Here is a 17,533-nt window from a genome sequence, read left to right as displayed (position 1 = left end):
TTGGGCGTTCGATTATGCTTGTCACTCTTGCTCCTGGCTCCACCCCCAAAGTCTCCTGGCTCCACCCCCAAAGTCTCCTGGTTCCATCCCCAAAGTTGTCAGATATTTCTTCAGTTGGACTTGGCAACCCTAAGTGGCGAAGCAAGGGGGGGGGCTGGGGGAATTTGCATCATCGCACGCTCCTAAAAAGGAAGTGGGGGAGAGCGGGGGTAGCGTTTTGCCTTCTGCATAAGCAATGCAAACACACACGCACGCACACAGCAAGCAACCAACCAACCAGCCACTTCCTTCCCCCTCCTCCACTTCCTGCACTTGAGGGCTGGCTGGCAGTGATAGGAAAGAAATAGATGGTGGTGGTTTCCGAACAGACGCCGGTTTCGGAAGGCTGGACGGATGCTGGTTTCAGCAGGCATAATCGAGCCACGAAAGGGAACGCATTTCGCGCCCACGTCTAGCGCAAAACGGCTTCACGCCCCCGTGGAAAGGAATCAGCCACGCGAGAGCCTCCCCGTCCCGACCGCTGCAGCTTCTGCAGAGGGGATCCTCCCCCCCCCCCCCCACCCTCCGAGCAGGGGCTGGGGAAAGGAATGGGTTCCAAAGGCAGATTGCAAAGGGGGCATCTCGTTTTCGTGAGCTGGGGCGGAGCCAGGAGGGCTCTCTCCTGTGAAGCAAGAAGGAATGGGGCGTTCCCCCGGGGGAGATTGGTATGCATAAAGAAACAAAATCGAAATAATACAAATGGCAAAGCTTGCATTGGCCGGGAATCGAACCCGGGCCTCCCGCGTGGCAGGCGAGAATTCTACCACTGAACCACCAATGCCTTGTGCTGTGCTGCTGCTTTGCACGATGGCTTTTATATGTCTCTCAAGATTCCTGAAGGTTGAGTTTCCAAAGCATTATCTACAGCATACCTCGAATAGTTTTACTGCCTGTGGTGGTTTGCAAGGTTCTGAATTGCAAACTCTGGGCGGCATGGGAGAAACGTAGAGCCGGAAGGGAACCCAAGGATCTTCTAGTCCAACCCCCTGCTTTATGCCCAGAGGAAGGCAAGAAGCCTCCAGGATCCAGTCTGCCCTGGAGCGACAATTCCTTGACCCCAAAGCGTTCCCTTTAAACTGAGTGAGTGTGAGCTCTTGAAGGCCCCACTGCCCTATCGGCTGGCTTGGAGAATGCATTTAAAGTTGCTTTCTTTCCACCTCTTTCTCCCCATCTATTTTCCTCCCTTCCTTCCTACCTACATTTGATGTTCATGTCTTGCGGCTTTCAAACATCTGACACTTATTTTATGTGGCTCTTATGTTAAGCAAGTTTGGCCACCCCTGGTATATATGGAACTCTCTGTCTGGGACAGTGATGCTCTGTATTCTTGGTGCTGGGGGGCGGGGAGAGTGGGAGAGCTTCTGGTGTCCTCGCCCCACTGACGGACCTCCGGATGGCACCTGATTTTTGTGGCCACTGTGTGACACAGTGTTGGACTGGATGGGCCGTTGGCCTGATCCAACATGGCTTCTCTTATGTTCTTATGTCTGGGGCAGTGATGCCCTGTATTCTTGCTGCTTGGGGGAGATAACAGTGGGGGGGCTTCTCGTGTCCTGGCCCCACTGATGGACCTCCTGATAGCACCTAGGTTTTTTGGCCACTGTGTGATAGTGTTGGACTGGATGGGGCATTGGCCTAATCCAACATGGTTTCTCTTGTGTTCTTATGAACATATGAAGCTGCCTTATACTGACTCAGACCCTCGGTCCATCAAAGTCAGTATTGTCTACTCAGACTGGCAGCAGCTCTCCAGGGTCTCAAGCTGAGGTTTTTCACGCCTATTTGCCTGGACCCTTTTTTAGTGGAGATGCCAGGGATTGAACCCGGGACCTTCTGCTTCCCAAGCAGATGCTCTGTCACTGAGCCACTGTCCCTCCCAATGATGTGGGTCATCATATTTCTCCAATAAATTTCATAAAAGGTTTCTCCTCTTCCTTCAAGCAGCCACGGTTACTGCCAAAGGAAAGTTTTAAATATGTTTGACACATAACGGGTGGATTTAGGAATGTGCAGGGCTGTACAGAATGACCTTGGCTTCTTATCTCAGTTTCCCCAAAGCTTTCCTGACAACACATTCCAGGCAAGCAGATAAGAATCCTGGCAGGGATTCCAGGCCTGTTGAAAGATTCTGCAGGTGTCTTAGCAGAGTTATGCTCTAGAGCAGCTAGGCTGGAGTTCAGGAACATCTTGGTAGCGATGGAAGGGACCCCCAAGTCACAGCTAACTTATGAAGACCCCATAGGGCAGGGGTGGCCAAACTTGCTTAATGTGAGAATCACATCAAATAAATGTCAGATGCTGGCGAGCCTCAAGGGAGGGAAGGAAGGGAGGAAATAGATGTGGGGAGGGAAAGGTGAAAAGAAAGCAACTTTAACTGTGAATGCATTCTGCAAGCCACCACCCAGTGGGGGCTTCACGAGCCACACAATTGTGTGAAAGAGTCACAGCTTGGCCTCCCCTGGCATAGGGTTTTCCAGGCATGAGATATGCAGAGGAAGTCTGTCATTGCTTGCTTCTGCGTAAGGAACCCTGGACTTCTTTGGGGGTCTCCCATCCATGTACTGCCCAGAGATGACTCTGCTTAGTTTCCCAAATCTGACAAGATCAGGCCAGCCTCGACCATCCAAGTGAGGGCAAAACCACAGAGACCAACAAGATTTTGAGGGAACTGGGCAGGGGATTGGACTAAATGACCCTGGAGGTCCCTTCCAACTATTAGGATTCCGTGCTAATTTCCTGCCTCCCCTAACATTTCTCCCCTGCTCTCGCCAAGCTGATTCCATTCTGCATTGTCCGTCTGCATCCTGCCTCCTTTCTTTGGAACACCCTTCCCATTCCACCACCTGGGTATAAGGGCTCTGAGGTCTCCATTTCTACTTGTATCTGAGGAAGGGGGTTTCAGCTCTTCAAAGCCCATAGTCCCAAAACCCTGTTGGTGTCTAATTCTGTACTTTTACAGATTCTGTAATCATAAGAACGTAAGAGAAGCCCTGTTGGATCAGGCCAATGGCCCACTCAGTCCAACACTCTGTGTCACTTAAGAACATAAGGGAAGCCATGTTGGATCAGGCCAATGGCCCACTCAGTCCAACACTCTGTGTTACACAGTGGCCAAAAATTTTTTATATATATACACACTGGGCTAATAGCCACTGATGGACCTCTGCTCCATATTTTTATGCAATCCCCTCTTGAAGCTGGCTATGCTTGTAGCCACCACCACCTCCTGTGGCAGTGAATTCCACATGTTAATCACCCTTTGGGTGAAGAAGGACTTCCTTTTATCCCTTCTAACCCGACTGCTCAGCAATTTCATCGAATGCCCACGAGTTCTTGTATTGTGAGAAAAGGACTTCTTTCTTATTTTATTTTTATTTATTTGGGATTTATATCCCGCCCTTCCCACGAATGGCTCAGGGCGGCTTCCAACAATTAATCAAACTTAAAAGTTTCTCTGCCTTCTCCATCCCATGCATAATCTTGCAAACCTCTATCATGTCACCCCGCAGTTTCTCCAAATTCCCTCCTTCCTAACCATTTTGTTTTGTATCTATTTGAACTGGGTTTTTAAAAATAAATATTTTAATCATGCATGTTCAGAACACATCATTAAAACAATTAAAAGTGTGAAAATATGTACAAAACTGTTAAAAATGCATGTTAAACAGGATGGGGGAAAAACAATGCTTTTAAAATGTAGCATAATCCTGTTTAACCCTTTGTGATGCAGTGGGAAGTGCTGCAGTAGTATCCGAGACCCAGGTTCAAATCCCTACCCTGTCAGGGAAGCCGGCTGGTGACTTTGAGCCCACCACACTCTCTCAGCGCCTAACCTACCACACAGGGTTGTTGTGAGGAGAAAGTGGGGGAAAGGAAAATGATGTAAGCTGCCTTAAGTTCCCACGGGGGAGAAAGACAGGGTGACAGTGAATTAAATAATTTTTTAAAAAAATGATTCACCACCCTGGTGGCCCCCTTGTAAGGGTGGAAAAGCAGAATACAAATTCTGCAAATAAATAAAAGGGCTCTTCTCTCTCAAGGAACATTGTATGAGAGATATAAGGTCCAAGCTGAGGGCTTGCCTAAAGTCAGTTGCTAGAAAGACCAGGGCTCCATTATAGGACAGACAACATAGTACAGAAATCCTCAACCAGCGTTCCCTCTAAGCTGAGTTAGTGTAAGCTTTTCAGCCTCCGGCTCACACATTTTTTTCTTCGCTCGGGAAAAATGGCCCCAGAGCACACTCATTTATCCCAGTCGCTCACCACTTTAATGCCAGCAGCTCACAAAGTAGAATTTTTGCTCACAAGACTCTGCAGCTCAGAGGGAACGTTGTCTCCAACCTGGACACCTTTCCTGGTGCCCGCTAAATGCTTTTAGAAAGTGGGTGGAGCTAGGTAGACATATTGCCCAGTAGGGCTTCCGTTTGGCTGTGCAGAACGGGAAAAACAATTTGTTAAGCACGCAAGCGAACGGAAGCCTGTATTTCCTGAGGAAGAGCCATCCCCTGCCCTCAGGTTTTTTGTTCAGGGTAATCCTGCCCTTGAAAGAGATTTCAGAGCATGGGGCAGGGGGTGCTACGCAAGCAGCATTACAAATCCTTCCGCCTTCTTCAAGGCCTTCCTTTGACAGCAGACTTGGGAGCAGCATTCCCTCTAAGTGGGGTTAGCGTGAGCTGGCTCATAGCTTTTTCGCCTCCAGCTCACACATTTTTGTCTTAGCTCAGGGAAAACGGCCCCGGAGCACAATAATTTATGCAGTTGCCCACAACGTTAATGCCAGCAGCTCATAGCTTTAATACCAGTAGCCAGGGCTGCTGGCATTAAAGTTCCATTTTACATATGGAACAAGGAGGGGCTGCAGAGTCTATTCCGTATATGGCATTAACGTTACTAGCCTCTTAGCGCAATAGCCTTTATCATAAGCCTGTTTTGCCCTCTTCATTCCTGCTCTCAGGACATTTCCTAGGTGCGTTTACTAAATGTGTTATTCCAGCAAGCGTCTGCAAGCTTAGTTCCTCTTTTAGCTATTCTACTGTTTCTTGCATGCGGCGAGAGGACAGCTTCCCTTTTCTTATGGCACTATTGCACATTTTTGATATCATTTTATTCCAGGCCTGCAAGACCCTCAGAAAGGTTCAGGAGCTGCACTCCTGTGAGCTTCTGCTGAAGCCGAGGCCTGCCAGGAGCTCACAAAGTAGAATTTTTGCTCACAAAACTGCAGCTTAGAGGGAACGTTGGTTGCAGTGCAATAATGTGATCTTTTTAGGGGAAACAAAACCAAAATGAGCTGGAAGTAGAAAAGAGCAAGAAGTCTGTGGCAGGTAAGAGCTTTTGGGTCACTGCTTGCTTCTTCAGATCCCTTCAGTATGGGATAACCCAAAGTATCTGAAGAAGTGAGAGGCAAGGAAAGGTCCGCTGTGCAAGCACCAGTCATTTCCGACTCTGGGGTGATGCTGCTTTCACAACGTTTTCACGGCAGACTTTTTACGGGGTGGTTTGCCATTGCCTTCCCCAGTCATCCACACTTTCCCCCACAGCAAGCTGGGGGCTCATTTGACCGACCTCGGAAGGGTGGAAGGCTGAGTCAACCTGGAGCCAGCTACTTGAACCGGCTTCCGCTGGAATCGAACTCAGGTCGTGAGCAGAGGGCTCCGACTGCAGTGCTGCAGCTTTACCACTCTGCGCCGCGGGGCTCACTGTGAGGTGAGAAGCAACTCACAAAAGCTCCTGCCACAAATTTTGTCTGTCTTTCAAGTGCTCCTTGACTCCTGCTCTTTTCGGCTGCTCCAGACAGACTGAGGACTACCCATCGAGATGAACTACTGAAGCAAATACCAGAGATAACTTTTTTTAAATTTTTGGGATCCCCCCCCCCCCCCTCACTGCATACACGTACTGCAAAATCATGTACCACCAGCACACAGCTCCAAACAAGATGCAGGCAGGATACGTTCCCACGTTCAGATGCAGAAATGGAAAAGCAGCCTGTTAAACACATTAAGGTGGAGTTAGTAATAACGATGAGTAATTTAATGAAGATACTTGAGGCACATCACGGGATATAAACATCACTTCAATCCAGAAACTGCGACTGCAAACTTAAAAAGCAGAGATTAACATCTATCTGCTGCACATCTAACGGCCATGTTCCTTAAAGGGGAAAAAAAAAAGCTCATATTAAAAGAGAAAACAAGCGTACGTTAAACAAAGTTGAGAAATTCCGCATCATCGCTCGTTGTTTCACTTCATTCATAGAACGTCTCTTCCGAGCCAGCGTTCGAATCCAGGCATAACGTGGCTCTGGGTGACTTTGTTTTCAAGACTGGGATTCTCGGTCTTTTGGCTGAGATCAAGAGTAGAACTGGGATTCCATTTAGAAGGCACTAATGCTGCTGCCTTGTGCCATGTTCCACAGCATCGAGTGCTGCTAGCGGCATTGTGTGGGATGGAATCTCTCTAGGAGACAAGCAGGGATTGTGAGCATCCCCACAGCTACTTTTGGAAGAGCCCGGCACATGAATCCTTGGGTTGCCTGGCCCATGACAGCTCCTTACATTGGTAAGTAGTTTTTCACAGCACGTTTGAGAGTACGTGCCAGGTTCTTGCGTTCCTCTATGAGGCGTCTGAGCACTTCCAATCGCAGTTCACCGTTGCACTCTCTCCACTGACAGCCAATGAGTTTGTTGAGTCGCCGAGTAGCATATCTGGCCCGGGCCCACAAGGAAGTGGAAGTCCCACTGCGGTGATGAGTCTGGTCTTCCCGGTACCCGTTCAGGTATGAAGCCAAGTCTTCATCGGTAGGATCCTGGGCAAAGCTCTCGTGGACGATGCCCCGAAGGGCGCCGAGGGCTACAGCTTTCACGACCCTGTCGGGGCTGGAGAGCAGGAAGGCGGCGTGGCTGACCACTTCGATGTCGCTCAGCTGTTGCACCTTCAGGTCTTTGCCCCGTCTCTGATCGTCGGGGTCCCACTGGGAGAGCGCATTTGCGATTTCGCACTTGATCCTGCACAGCTCTTTATTCGGGACGTGCCTCTCTCTCAGCTCGGACAGAGTAGTCGGCAACAGATTCCACATCATCACGTTAGCTTTCTGCCAGCGACTGAGCCGCGATTCCCCGATCCTGTCCAACTTGTCCTCAAAGTGAGAAGCGAGGTTCTCCGGCTGCCTTCGGAAGCTGATGGGCCTTCCCAGGTACTGGACTGTTTCTCTTTCCCTCAGGAAGGCAATGGCCTCCCCCTGGACTCTGAACTGGGTCAGCCGACAGATTCCGCCTCTGCAGTGGAGCGATCTGCACTTCCCAGCCTTGAAGCGCAGGCCGATCCAGTCAGCGGCGGCCGTGGCGTCGTCCAGCATGCTTTGCAGCTCTTCGGCACTCTCGGCAACCAGCGCTAAGTCATCGGTGTAAGCCAGCACGCCGACTCTTACACCATGCAGGCCAAAGCCGCGCGACTGGCCACCGATGCAACGGAGGAGCGGCTCTATGCCCAGCTGGAACAGGATGGGGCTCAGGGGGCACCCTTGCATGAGTCCCGTCCGGAATGGGAACTCTGCCTTTTCTCCCTTATTCTTCACCTCTACGGTCCACCCGTCGTACAGCTCCCGGAGGAGGTCCACGAACTCTTCGGGCATGCCAAACTCCTCCAGCGTCTCAAAGATGTGGCAGCGCGGGATGGAGCTATAGGCGTCGGCAAGGTCCAGGAAGGCCACGGCGCACTCCCCCCTGTTTTCGCGGGCCACGTTCAGCACCGCCTGCACGAGGAAGCGGTGCTCGGCGATGCCCACTTGGGCCTGGAAGCCTTTCTGCTGGGGACTGAGGGTTTCCCCTTCCTGGGCCCACAGGGTGATGCGGGCAGCCAGGCACCTGGCATAGAGCTTGTATATGGTGTTGCAGAGTTGCCGGGGTCGCCAGTTGCTGGGGTCGCCGAGGTCACCCTGCTTGAATTTGAGGAAAGTCCTGGCTCTCTTCCAGTCGGCCGGGACGCGCCCGAACTGCCTGCATCTCTCCAAGACGTCCGTCAGTTTCCTGCCTTCCGGGTCCCACTTTTTCAGCTGGCGGAAGCGGATCCCATCTACGCCGGGGCTGGAGTTCTTCTTGCGCTTGAACATGGCTTTCACTTCTTCCGGGGTGACGGGCTCCATCAGGACGTTGTGGGACTCCACGCGGGGAAGCCGGGGCAGGTTTTCTGGCCGGGGCCCGCCGCCCCTGGCGTCGTCTCGATTAAACACGTCCGAGAAATAGCGGTGCAGCAGATCCAGAGGGATCAGGCAGGGCGGGGATCTATCTAGGATCTCCCTGACCGTTCCGTCTCTGTTGTCCTGGTAGCGCTGGGAAATGGATGAAGGCGGCCAACGACTCGCCATGGCTTCTTGCGAGAGGGCCTCCGTGACCCGCTGGACGTCCCGCTCAAAGGCCTCGAAGCTGTGGGCCATCTGCACAGCCAAGGAGACTTCCGTCCAAAGTACTGTCTCTCAGGAAGAAGAAGAAAATATTGCATTTATATCCTGCCCTTCACTCTGAATCTCAAGAGTCTCAGAGCGGCTCACAATCTCCTTTATCTTCCTCCCCCACAACATACACCCTGTGAGGTGGGTGGGGCTGTGAGAGCTCTTGCAGCAGCTGTCCTTTCAAGAACAACTCCTGCAACAGCTCTGGCTGACCCAAGGCCGTTCCAGCATCTGCAAGTGGAGGAGCAGGGAATCAAACTCGGTTCTCCCAGATAGGAATCTGCACACTTAACCACTTAGCAAGAGCTATGGCTGACCCAAGGCCATTCCAGCAGCTGCAAGTGGAGGAGTGGGGAATCAAACCCACTTAACCACTACATCAAACTGGCTCTCTACCTTCTCCCCACCCCAGACACCCTGGGAGGTGGGTGGATTGGATACTGGATTTATATCCCGCCCTCCACTCCAAATCTCAGAGCTGCTCACAGTATCCTTTCCCTTCCTCCCCCACAACAGACAACCTGTGAGGTGGGTGGGGCTGAGAGAACTCTTTCAGCAGCTGCCCTTTCAAGGACAACCTCTGCCAGAGCGATGGCTGACCCAAGACCATTCCAGCAGCTGCAAGTGGAGGAGTGGGGAATCAAACTCGGTTCTCCCAGATAAGAGAGCTCTGGCTGACCCAAGGCCATTCCAGCAGGTGCAAGTGGAGGAGTGGGGAATCCAACCCGGTTCTCCCAGATAAGAGAGCTCTGGCTGACCCAAGGCCATTCCAGCAGGTGCAAGTGGAGGAGTGGGGAATCCAACCCGGTTCTCCCAGATAAGAGAGCTCTGGCTGACCCAAGGCCATTCCAGCAGGTGCAAGTGGAGGAGTGGGGAATCAAACCTGGTTCTCCCAGATAAGAGTCCGCGCACTTAACCACTACACCAAACTGGCTGGGGCTGAGAGGGCTCTCCCAGAAGCTGCTCTTTCAAGAACAACCTCTGCGAGTGTTCTGGCTGACCCAAGGCCATTCCAGCAGCTGCAATGTGGAGCTGTGAGAAATCAAACCCGGTTCTCCCACATAAGAGTCCGCGCACTTAACCACGATACCAAACTGGAAGCGATCTGCGAGGGAGTTCCTAGACCCGGAGGGTGCGGGGAGCTCGCGACCAGCCCTCTTCCAGCCTCCCAGTCGATTTCTCTGCCTCCGATAAACTTTCGGAGAAAGGAGGGTCCGTCCACCGCCGAAACCCCAAAGCGCCACCCGCAAGCGTGCTTACCGGTCCTCTCCTAGGCTCAGCTTTGCTGCTCCGGAAGAGGCTCCGTCTCTCAGCTGCAGGAGATCTCAGGAACCGCCTCCAAGCAAACTTTTTGCAAAAGAGAAACTTGGCTTCCTCTGCAAACTCCAGGTTACGCCCCCTTCCCTGTTGCGCAAATGGGAACTTCCCACCCTTGTTCAGTCTATTGGCCTGCTGGCAAGAAACCCCCGCCAAATAGTAACGATAAGAGAATAAAGCGCACGAAACTACTTTCCCAAACGTTGGCCCTTCCTCATTGGTTGACAACTTAGCACGTTCTGTTATTTTTGAATGAGAATGAGAGAAGCGCATTGTCATTGGAAGGGGGGCTTTGCTCTCAGCCAATCACCGTTGCCGAGTTGGCCCTCGCGATAAAAGGTCAATTAGTTGGCCAGGAAAAACTTCTGGGAAAGAAATACCTTCTTTTTGACCCAGGTTTATCAGCAATAGACTAATTAACAGACATTCTCACATTCTGACATGTTACTGTTTTATGGTTTCGCATGCTAATTCAACCCAGATCAAAGGTTTTCTGAATTTGTTAATTTTACTGTTCCGCTATTGGGTTTTAACTTTGTGCCACTTGGCATTCCAAACCCCACCAGCTATATGCGGTCCTGCTTACTGTACCTCATTCCTCGTCTGAAGAAGAGTGCATGCGCACGAAAGCTGACGTCCTGAATTAAATTAAGTTGGTCTTAAAGGTGCAATCGACTCCTATTTTGTTCTACTACTTCAGACCAACACGGCTGCCCGCTTGGATTTATATTTCTCAATTAATCCTAACGCCTAACAAAAGGGAACTATGAGTATCAGAGAGATTTACTATTCAGCTATTGGATTTTAAATTTGTGCCACTTTGTATTCCAAACCCCACCAGCTATATGTGGCTCTACTTACTGTACCTCATTCCTCGTCTGAAGAAGAGTGCATGCGCACGAAAGCTGACGTCCTGAATAAAATTAAGTTGGTCTTAAAGGTGCAATCGACTCCTATTTTGTTCTACTACTTCAGACCAACACGGCTGCCCGCTTGGATTTATATTTCTCAATTAATCCTAACGCCTAACAAAAGGGAACTATGAGTATCAGAGAGATTTACTATTCAGATATTGGATTTTAACTTTGTGCCACTTTGTATTCCAAACCCCACCAGCTATATGTGGTTCTGCTTACTGTACCTGAAGAAGTGTGCATGCACACGAAAGCTAACGTTCTGAATAAAACCAGGTGGGTCTTAAAGGTGCAATCGACTCCTATTTTGTTCTACCCTTTCCTAAAAGTTTAGCTAGCTGTTCAGTGGCGGCGGGAAACAGTCGCGCTCTCATTGGGCGAGAAACTTCACCGTCTGGCCTCGTCCAATCAGAACTCCGCTCTTCGAATCCGCCGGGAGAAAATAAAAGAGGTGCCGCGCCGCTGGCCATTGCTTGCAAATAACTTTTCTCGCAGCTCTTCCTTAAGCGAGGTCAGAAGAGGAGGAACAAAGACAATCATGTCCGGTCGTGGAAAGCAGAGCGGGAAAGCCCGAGCCAAGGCGAAGACTCGCTCCTCCCGGGCCGGTTTGCAATTCCCCGTCGGCCGCGTGCACCGCCTGCTGCGCAAAGGCAACTACGCGGAGCGGGTGGGCGGCGGAGCTCCGGTCTACATGGCGGCGGTGCTGGAGTACCTGACGGCCGAGATCCTGGAGCTGGCGGGCAACGCGGCCCGGGACAACAAAAAGACGCGCATCATCCCGCGCCACTTGCAGCTGGCCGTGCGCAACGACGAGGAGCTCAACAAGCTGCTGGGCAGAGTGACCATCGCCCAGGGAGGCGTCCTGCCCAACATCCAGGCGGTGCTGCTGCCCAAGAAGACCGAGACCCACAAGGCTAAGGCCAAGTAAGGCCGGCTCCGAAGATCCTTCATCTTACGCTTTCCCCCAAAAAGGCTCTTTTCAGAGCCACCCACAGGATCCTAAAAGAGCTTGCTCCACTTTCAGAACAAAAGTTTTGAGTCTTAATGCTGTTGGGCAGAGGTGGCCAAACTGGCAAGCTCACACACATTGTGTGGCTTTCAGGCCCCCTCACCCTGTTGGCCGGCTTGGAGAAGGCATTTGCCTCTTTAAATCGCTTCTCCGAGCCAGCTAGCAGCTTGAAAAATGCATCTTAAGTTAAAGTTGCTTTCTTTCCACCTCTCCACCTTCAGCTGGCATTTATATCTTGTGGCTCTCGCTATGCGGCTCTTGCCTTAAGCAGGTTTGGCCACCTCTGCTGTTAGGGAGTTTTTGGAACATAGACACTTCCTTCCTTCAGCTGACCTTTATATCTTATGGCTCTCAAATCTGACCTTTATGCAGCTCTTACCTTAAGCAGGTTTAGCCACCCCTAACGGCAGGGAATTTCTGGAGTCTAGAGACTTTTCTAGTACTCCCATTTGAACTGGGTTTGGTAAAGATGTGGGGAATGGCTAGCAAGAGCCCTATATAGAGAGGAAACTGTTCCAAAGGTTAAAACCATTCACTAAAATTAAAACTGTGTTGCAGTTATTAAACATAACATTTGCCTTTAAGATCAAATTTAATTCTGGGTAGAAGCTCAAGCATGCCACGGTTTACACCCAGAATTAAACTAGTTGGTCTTAAAGGGGCCACTGGACCCTTCCACAGCATGCACACTGTGGAACTTCATTCCACATTTAGTTTGCCTTGCTCAGAAGCTGCAAATTGGGTCACCCTGCAAGCTGCTACAAAGGGGCATTAAATAAGCAACAGGCCAAGACTGGGACTTACAAGCCGCCTAAAAGGATGACCCAGGGCCCTGATGGAGGGTGTTGGTTGCATGTGAGAGCGTCTGGTCATATAGGGTCTGGTAATTTAGGAGTAGTGGTAAAGCTGCAGTACTGCAGTCTGAGCTCCCTGCTCATGACCTTAGTTCGATCCCAGTGGAAGCTGGTTTCAGGTAGCTGGCTCGAGGTTGACTCAGCCTTCCATCCTTCTGAGGTCAGTCAAATGAGTCCCCAGCTTGCTGGGGGGGGTGGGAAGTGTAAAAGACTGGGGAAGGCAATGGCAAACCACCCTGAAAAAGTCTGCCGTGAAAACGTTGTGAAAGCAACGTCGCCCCAGAGTCAGAAACGACTGGTGCTTGCACAGGGGATGACCTTGATTTTTTAAATTTAGGAGTAACTGCAAAATGGGTGCCCTGTTCGTGCTGAGGCTACCTCCCAATCAATGTTCCCTCTAAATTGCAGAGTCTTGTGAGCAAAGATTCTGCTTTGTAAACTAGTGGTATTAAAGCTGTGAGCTACTGAAGAATTTAGTGTGCCCTGGGGCCATTTTTCCTGAGCTAAGACAAAAATGTGAGAGCTGGAGGCTAAAAGTCTGTGAGCTCGCTCACACTAACTCAGCTTAGGGGGAACACTACTCCCAATAATAACTGAGCTGGGGCATTCTGGACCTACTGGAGTGTCTGAGTCGACTACCAAGGGCAGACCTGTGCAGTCATAAGAATCATAGAGTTGGAAGGGACCCTCTAGGGTCACCTAGTCCAACCTTCTGCACAAGAGAGCCAGTTTGGTGTAGTGATTAAGTGTGCGGACTCTTATCTGGGGAGAACCAGGTTGGATTCCCCACTCCTCCTCTTGCAGCTGATGGAATGGCCTTGGGTTAGTTATAGCTCTCGCAGAGCTGTCCTTGAAAGGGCAGCTTCTGGGAGAGCTCTCTCAGCCCCACAGACCCCGCCCCCCAGGGCGTATGTTGTGTGTGTGTGGGGGGGGGGGGAGAAAATATAGGAGATTGTAAACCGCTCTGATTCAGAATGAAGGGCGGGGTATAAATCTGCAGTCTTCTGCAGTGCAGGATATTTAATACAGGAGTACATCGTGGTAGTCTAGCCTCCAGGTTAGAGGATCCAGGTAAGGGGAGGGCAACTTCCCAGCTAGACTGAGTTAGTGGGGGAAAGTGTTTTTTAAAAGCTGCATTCATTTGAACTCTTCAGCACGAGCGGCCGGATCCACACAGGGGTGGCCAACGGTAGCTCTCCAGATGTTTTTTTGCCTACAATTCCCATCAGCCCCAGCTATTGTCAATAAGGAACAGCTAAATCCCCCGCTTCAAATGCGCAAAACACAACATGCTTCAAGATTTCCGACCTTCCCGACAAACATCTCTTCCGTTCCGTCTGGGTTCATCAGTTTCCCTTTGTTTAGCTTTCAGCCATTTAACCGCAGCAGTCAGTTATTGGCTGCGGTAAGATCCCCTTTACTGTGCGTCCCCTTATTCGCTGCTCTGCTCATTCCACTTCAGGGTAGGCAACGTTGGCTCTCCAGATGTTTTCTGCCTACAACTCCCAACAGCCCCAGCCATTGGCCATGCTGGCTGGGGCTGATGGGAGTTGTAGGCAGAAAACATCTGGAGAGCCAACGTTCCCTTTTAAAATAGTGACATTAGAATCACAAGGATTTCACAGGAACTGGAAGGAAAAAAAAATCCCGTTTTAATACGAAATACCTCCCGAACGACCCACCCATTAGAATCACAAGAATTTCACAGGAACTGGAAAATATATCCTTTTAATACGAAATACCTCTCGAACGACCCACCCCAGAACAAAGCAACCAGTTTAAACGCTTTAAAGCCTTCGTTCGTAATTGCTTAAATGTTGCAATTCAGGCGGGTCGCCATGAAAACAACATCCGAACATCCCTTTAAAAATTAAAATTTATTGCTCTTAAAGGTGCCGCTGTACTCAAAAGCTTGTTTTAATATTGTGCGCCTTACAACCGGTCTTCATCATCACAAAATGGGACATGGCAAATCAGCTCTTCCATGGAGACGTGGGTGGCCCTTAAAAGGACCTTTTGTGCGTCTGTGTCGTTGGCGGCGGAAGCCTCAGCCCCCGAAGCCGTAGAGGGTGCGCCCCTGGCGCTTGAGCGCGTAGACCACATCCATGGCGGTCACTGTCTTCCTCTTGGCGTGTTCGGTGTAAGTCACGGCGTCGCGGATCACGTTCTCCAGGAAGACCTTCAGCACCCCGCGGGTCTCCTCGTAGATCAAGCCCGAAATGCGCTTCACTCCTCCGCGGCGAGCAAGGCGGCGGATGGCGGGCTTGGTGATCCCCTGGATGTTGTCGCGGAGAACCTTGCGGTGCCTCTTGGCGCCTCCCTTCCCAAGCCCTTTGCCTCCTTTGCCGCGCCCAGACATCCTTGCTTTCTCTACTGTACGACTCCGAAAGAAAGAAAAAGAACAGCCTTGGATGGGGGTTTTTATAGAAAGCAGCCCGACTAAACTGAAAACTGCCCAAATTGTCAAACCTCATAGGCTCTTGACGACAACCAATCAGTGCCAAAGGTTTTCCAAGCTATCCAATCAGAACGCGGGCTTCATGAAGTCGCAAGATGCTGGTAGCCATACTACTGTTTTGCTTTCGCATGCTCATGCTACTCAGATTAAAGCTTTGCTCAATTTGTTAATTTTAATGCATACTGCTGTTTTGTTGCTTCCGCATGCTCTTGATTTGTTATTTTTACTATTCTGTCATTGTACCATTTTACATTCTAAACCACTGCCTACCAGATAATTTCACTTCACTGTCATTGGTTCTTAAATCTGTACCATGTTGCATTCTGGGCCACTGCCTACCAGCTCTGTGTGGCTCTGCTCCCTGTGCTGGATTCCTTGTCTGATGAAGTGTGTTTAAGAGCACACGAAAGCTGACGTTCTCAATAAAAATGAGTTGGTCTTAAAGGTGTCGCTTGACTCCTGCTTTGTTCAACTGCTTCAGACCAACATGGCTGCCCGCTTGGATCTAATTACAAGACAACAACGTTTTCAGTCCAGGGGCATTTTTAAGACAAAGTTTTATTCAGTGTACGTGCTTTCCTGTGCATACACCTCGGGTACAATGAAATTGAATTTACCAGTCTATACATTCAAGGCAGAAGTCAGCATACAACATAATAAAAATGTGATGCAAACAGGAATAACAAGCTAGGTTTATAAGGGACTGGATTTAATTCCAGGGGGAAACAGTAAAGCAAGTAAAAATGGCAACATTGGAAACAGATGTGTAAATGTAACCTTAACTGTGGAGCACTAGGAGTAATTAACAGGCCTTGTTGCTACACTCCATCTTTCTCCTCTCAAATATGGCGGTAACGAATAACATCTTTTTTTATTTGAGGTGGGGTGATTTGTAGTGCATTGTTATGCCTCCCTTTTTACCAAATCAGAGAAATGCATTGCAATCACTATTTTAATCTACTATTCCAAATATGAAATACACTAAATTAAAGAAGTTGTATATAGCCCTTCTTGGTGAGAATACAGGTGTAAGAACTGAATGGAAATGGCATACGTAGTGGGCAGTGTTCCTTCTAAGCTGATTTAGTGTGAGCTAGCTCACAGTTTTTGAGCCTCCAGCTCACACATTTTTATCTAATGGCCCCAGAGCAAGCTAATCTAGGCAGTAGCTCATGTCTTTTAATGACAGTCTCTCACAAAGCAGAATTTTTGCTCACAAGATTCCATAGCTTAGAGGGAATATTGGTCGTGAGGTATTAAGAAAGCAATATCCCTGTTAAATCCTGTGAGAGGGGGTTGTTCCAAGTGTCGTGATAACTTGTAATTCAGCAATTTCCCTTTCCAGTCTGCACTTGAAGTTCCTTTGCAGTACAACAACTCCTTTGAGGCTACCCACAAAATGTACTGGAAGGACATTACAACACTCAAAACAACCCACCCCCAGGATTTATGAGGGATTGCTTTCTTACTATGTACGCTAAACTCATTCAGTTCATACATACCGTATGTATTCTCAGCAAGAAGGGTTATACATCCTATTTATTTTATTTCATTTAGAATAGTGATTGTGATGTAATGCAGTGAATATTGAAATGATTTTTTCCCCCTGATCTGGTGACAGAGGAGACGTAATACTGCACAACCTTTATCCTACATGGGAGAGCCAGTTTGGTGTAGTGGTTAAGTGTGTGGAGTCTTATCTGGGAGAACCGGGTTTGATTCCCCACTCCTCCACTTGCACCTGCTGGCATGGCCTTGGGTCAGCCATAGCTCTCGCAGAGATGTCCTTGAAAGGACAGCTGCTGGGAAAGCCTCTCCAGCCCCACCAACCTCACAGGGTGTCTGTTGTGGGGGAGGAAGGGAAAGGAGATTGTGAGCCTCTCTGAGACTCTTCGGAGTGGAGGGCGGGATATAAATCCAATATCTTCATCTACCTCACAGGGTGTCTATTGTTGGGGAGGAAGGGAAAGGAGATTGTGAGCCCCTCTGAGACTCTTCAGAGGGGAGGGCAAGATATAAATCCAATATCTTCTTCTACATCAAACAAAAGGATGCTGTTAGCAATCTTCCCTCTAAGCTGCAGAGTCTTGTGAGCAAAAATTGTATTTTGTGAGCTACTGGGATTAAAGGTGTGAGCTACAGCATAAGTTAGTGTGCTCTGGGGTCATCCTTCCTGAGCTAAGACAAAAATGTGTGAGCTGGAAGCTAAAAATCTGTGAGCTAGCTCATGCTAACTCAGCTTAGAGGGAACACTGGTTGGTCGTAACCTCCATGCCTGCGAGAAGACGTACGGAGTGCAACAGGTTTCAGTTAATTACTCTTAGTATTCCACAATGAAGGAGGGTAAGTTTTCACACCAGTCTCCTATTTCGACATATTTATTTGCTTCACTCTTCAGGTCCTCATTCTGCATCTTTGCAATCACCTTTTTGACCAATGGATAAGAGCTGGCATAGCCTGAGCTAGCTCAGGAGCCAATCCTATGAAATTGCCA

General features: G+C 49.6%; 2 protein-coding genes and 1 non-coding gene across 3 annotated transcripts; 1 reads left to right on the top strand and 2 right to left on the bottom strand.

Moving 5' to 3' along the window:
* Positions 1-749: 749 nt before the first annotated feature.
* On the bottom strand, positions 750-820 carry TRNAG-GCC (transfer RNA glycine (anticodon GCC)). The gene has a single exon. It is a non-coding gene; the product is annotated as a tRNA-Gly (tRNA).
* A 10,371-nt stretch (positions 821-11,191) lies between these two features.
* LOC132584302 (histone H2A type 2-C-like) lies at positions 11,192-11,708 on the top strand. Its single transcript, XM_060256153.1, has one exon. The coding sequence runs from the start codon at positions 11,257-11,259 to the stop codon at positions 11,644-11,646; it is 390 nt and encodes a 129-aa protein (XP_060112136.1). The 5' UTR covers positions 11,192-11,256; the 3' UTR covers positions 11,647-11,708.
* A 2,869-nt stretch (positions 11,709-14,577) lies between these two features.
* LOC132584306 (histone H4) lies at positions 14,578-15,037 on the bottom strand. The gene has a single exon (XM_060256157.1). The coding sequence runs from the start codon at positions 14,938-14,940 to the stop codon at positions 14,629-14,631; it is 312 nt and encodes a 103-aa protein (XP_060112140.1). The 5' UTR covers positions 14,941-15,037; the 3' UTR covers positions 14,578-14,628.
* Positions 15,038-17,533: the final 2,496 nt, after the last annotated feature.

This window comes from Heteronotia binoei, chromosome 15 (genome assembly GCF_032191835.1).
Source record: "Heteronotia binoei isolate CCM8104 ecotype False Entrance Well chromosome 15, APGP_CSIRO_Hbin_v1, whole genome shotgun sequence".
NCBI lineage: Eukaryota > Metazoa > Chordata > Lepidosauria > Squamata > Gekkonidae > Heteronotia > Heteronotia binoei.
Note: the sequence above shows the minus strand (reverse complement) of the source record. Positions and strands in the feature narration are given on the sequence as shown.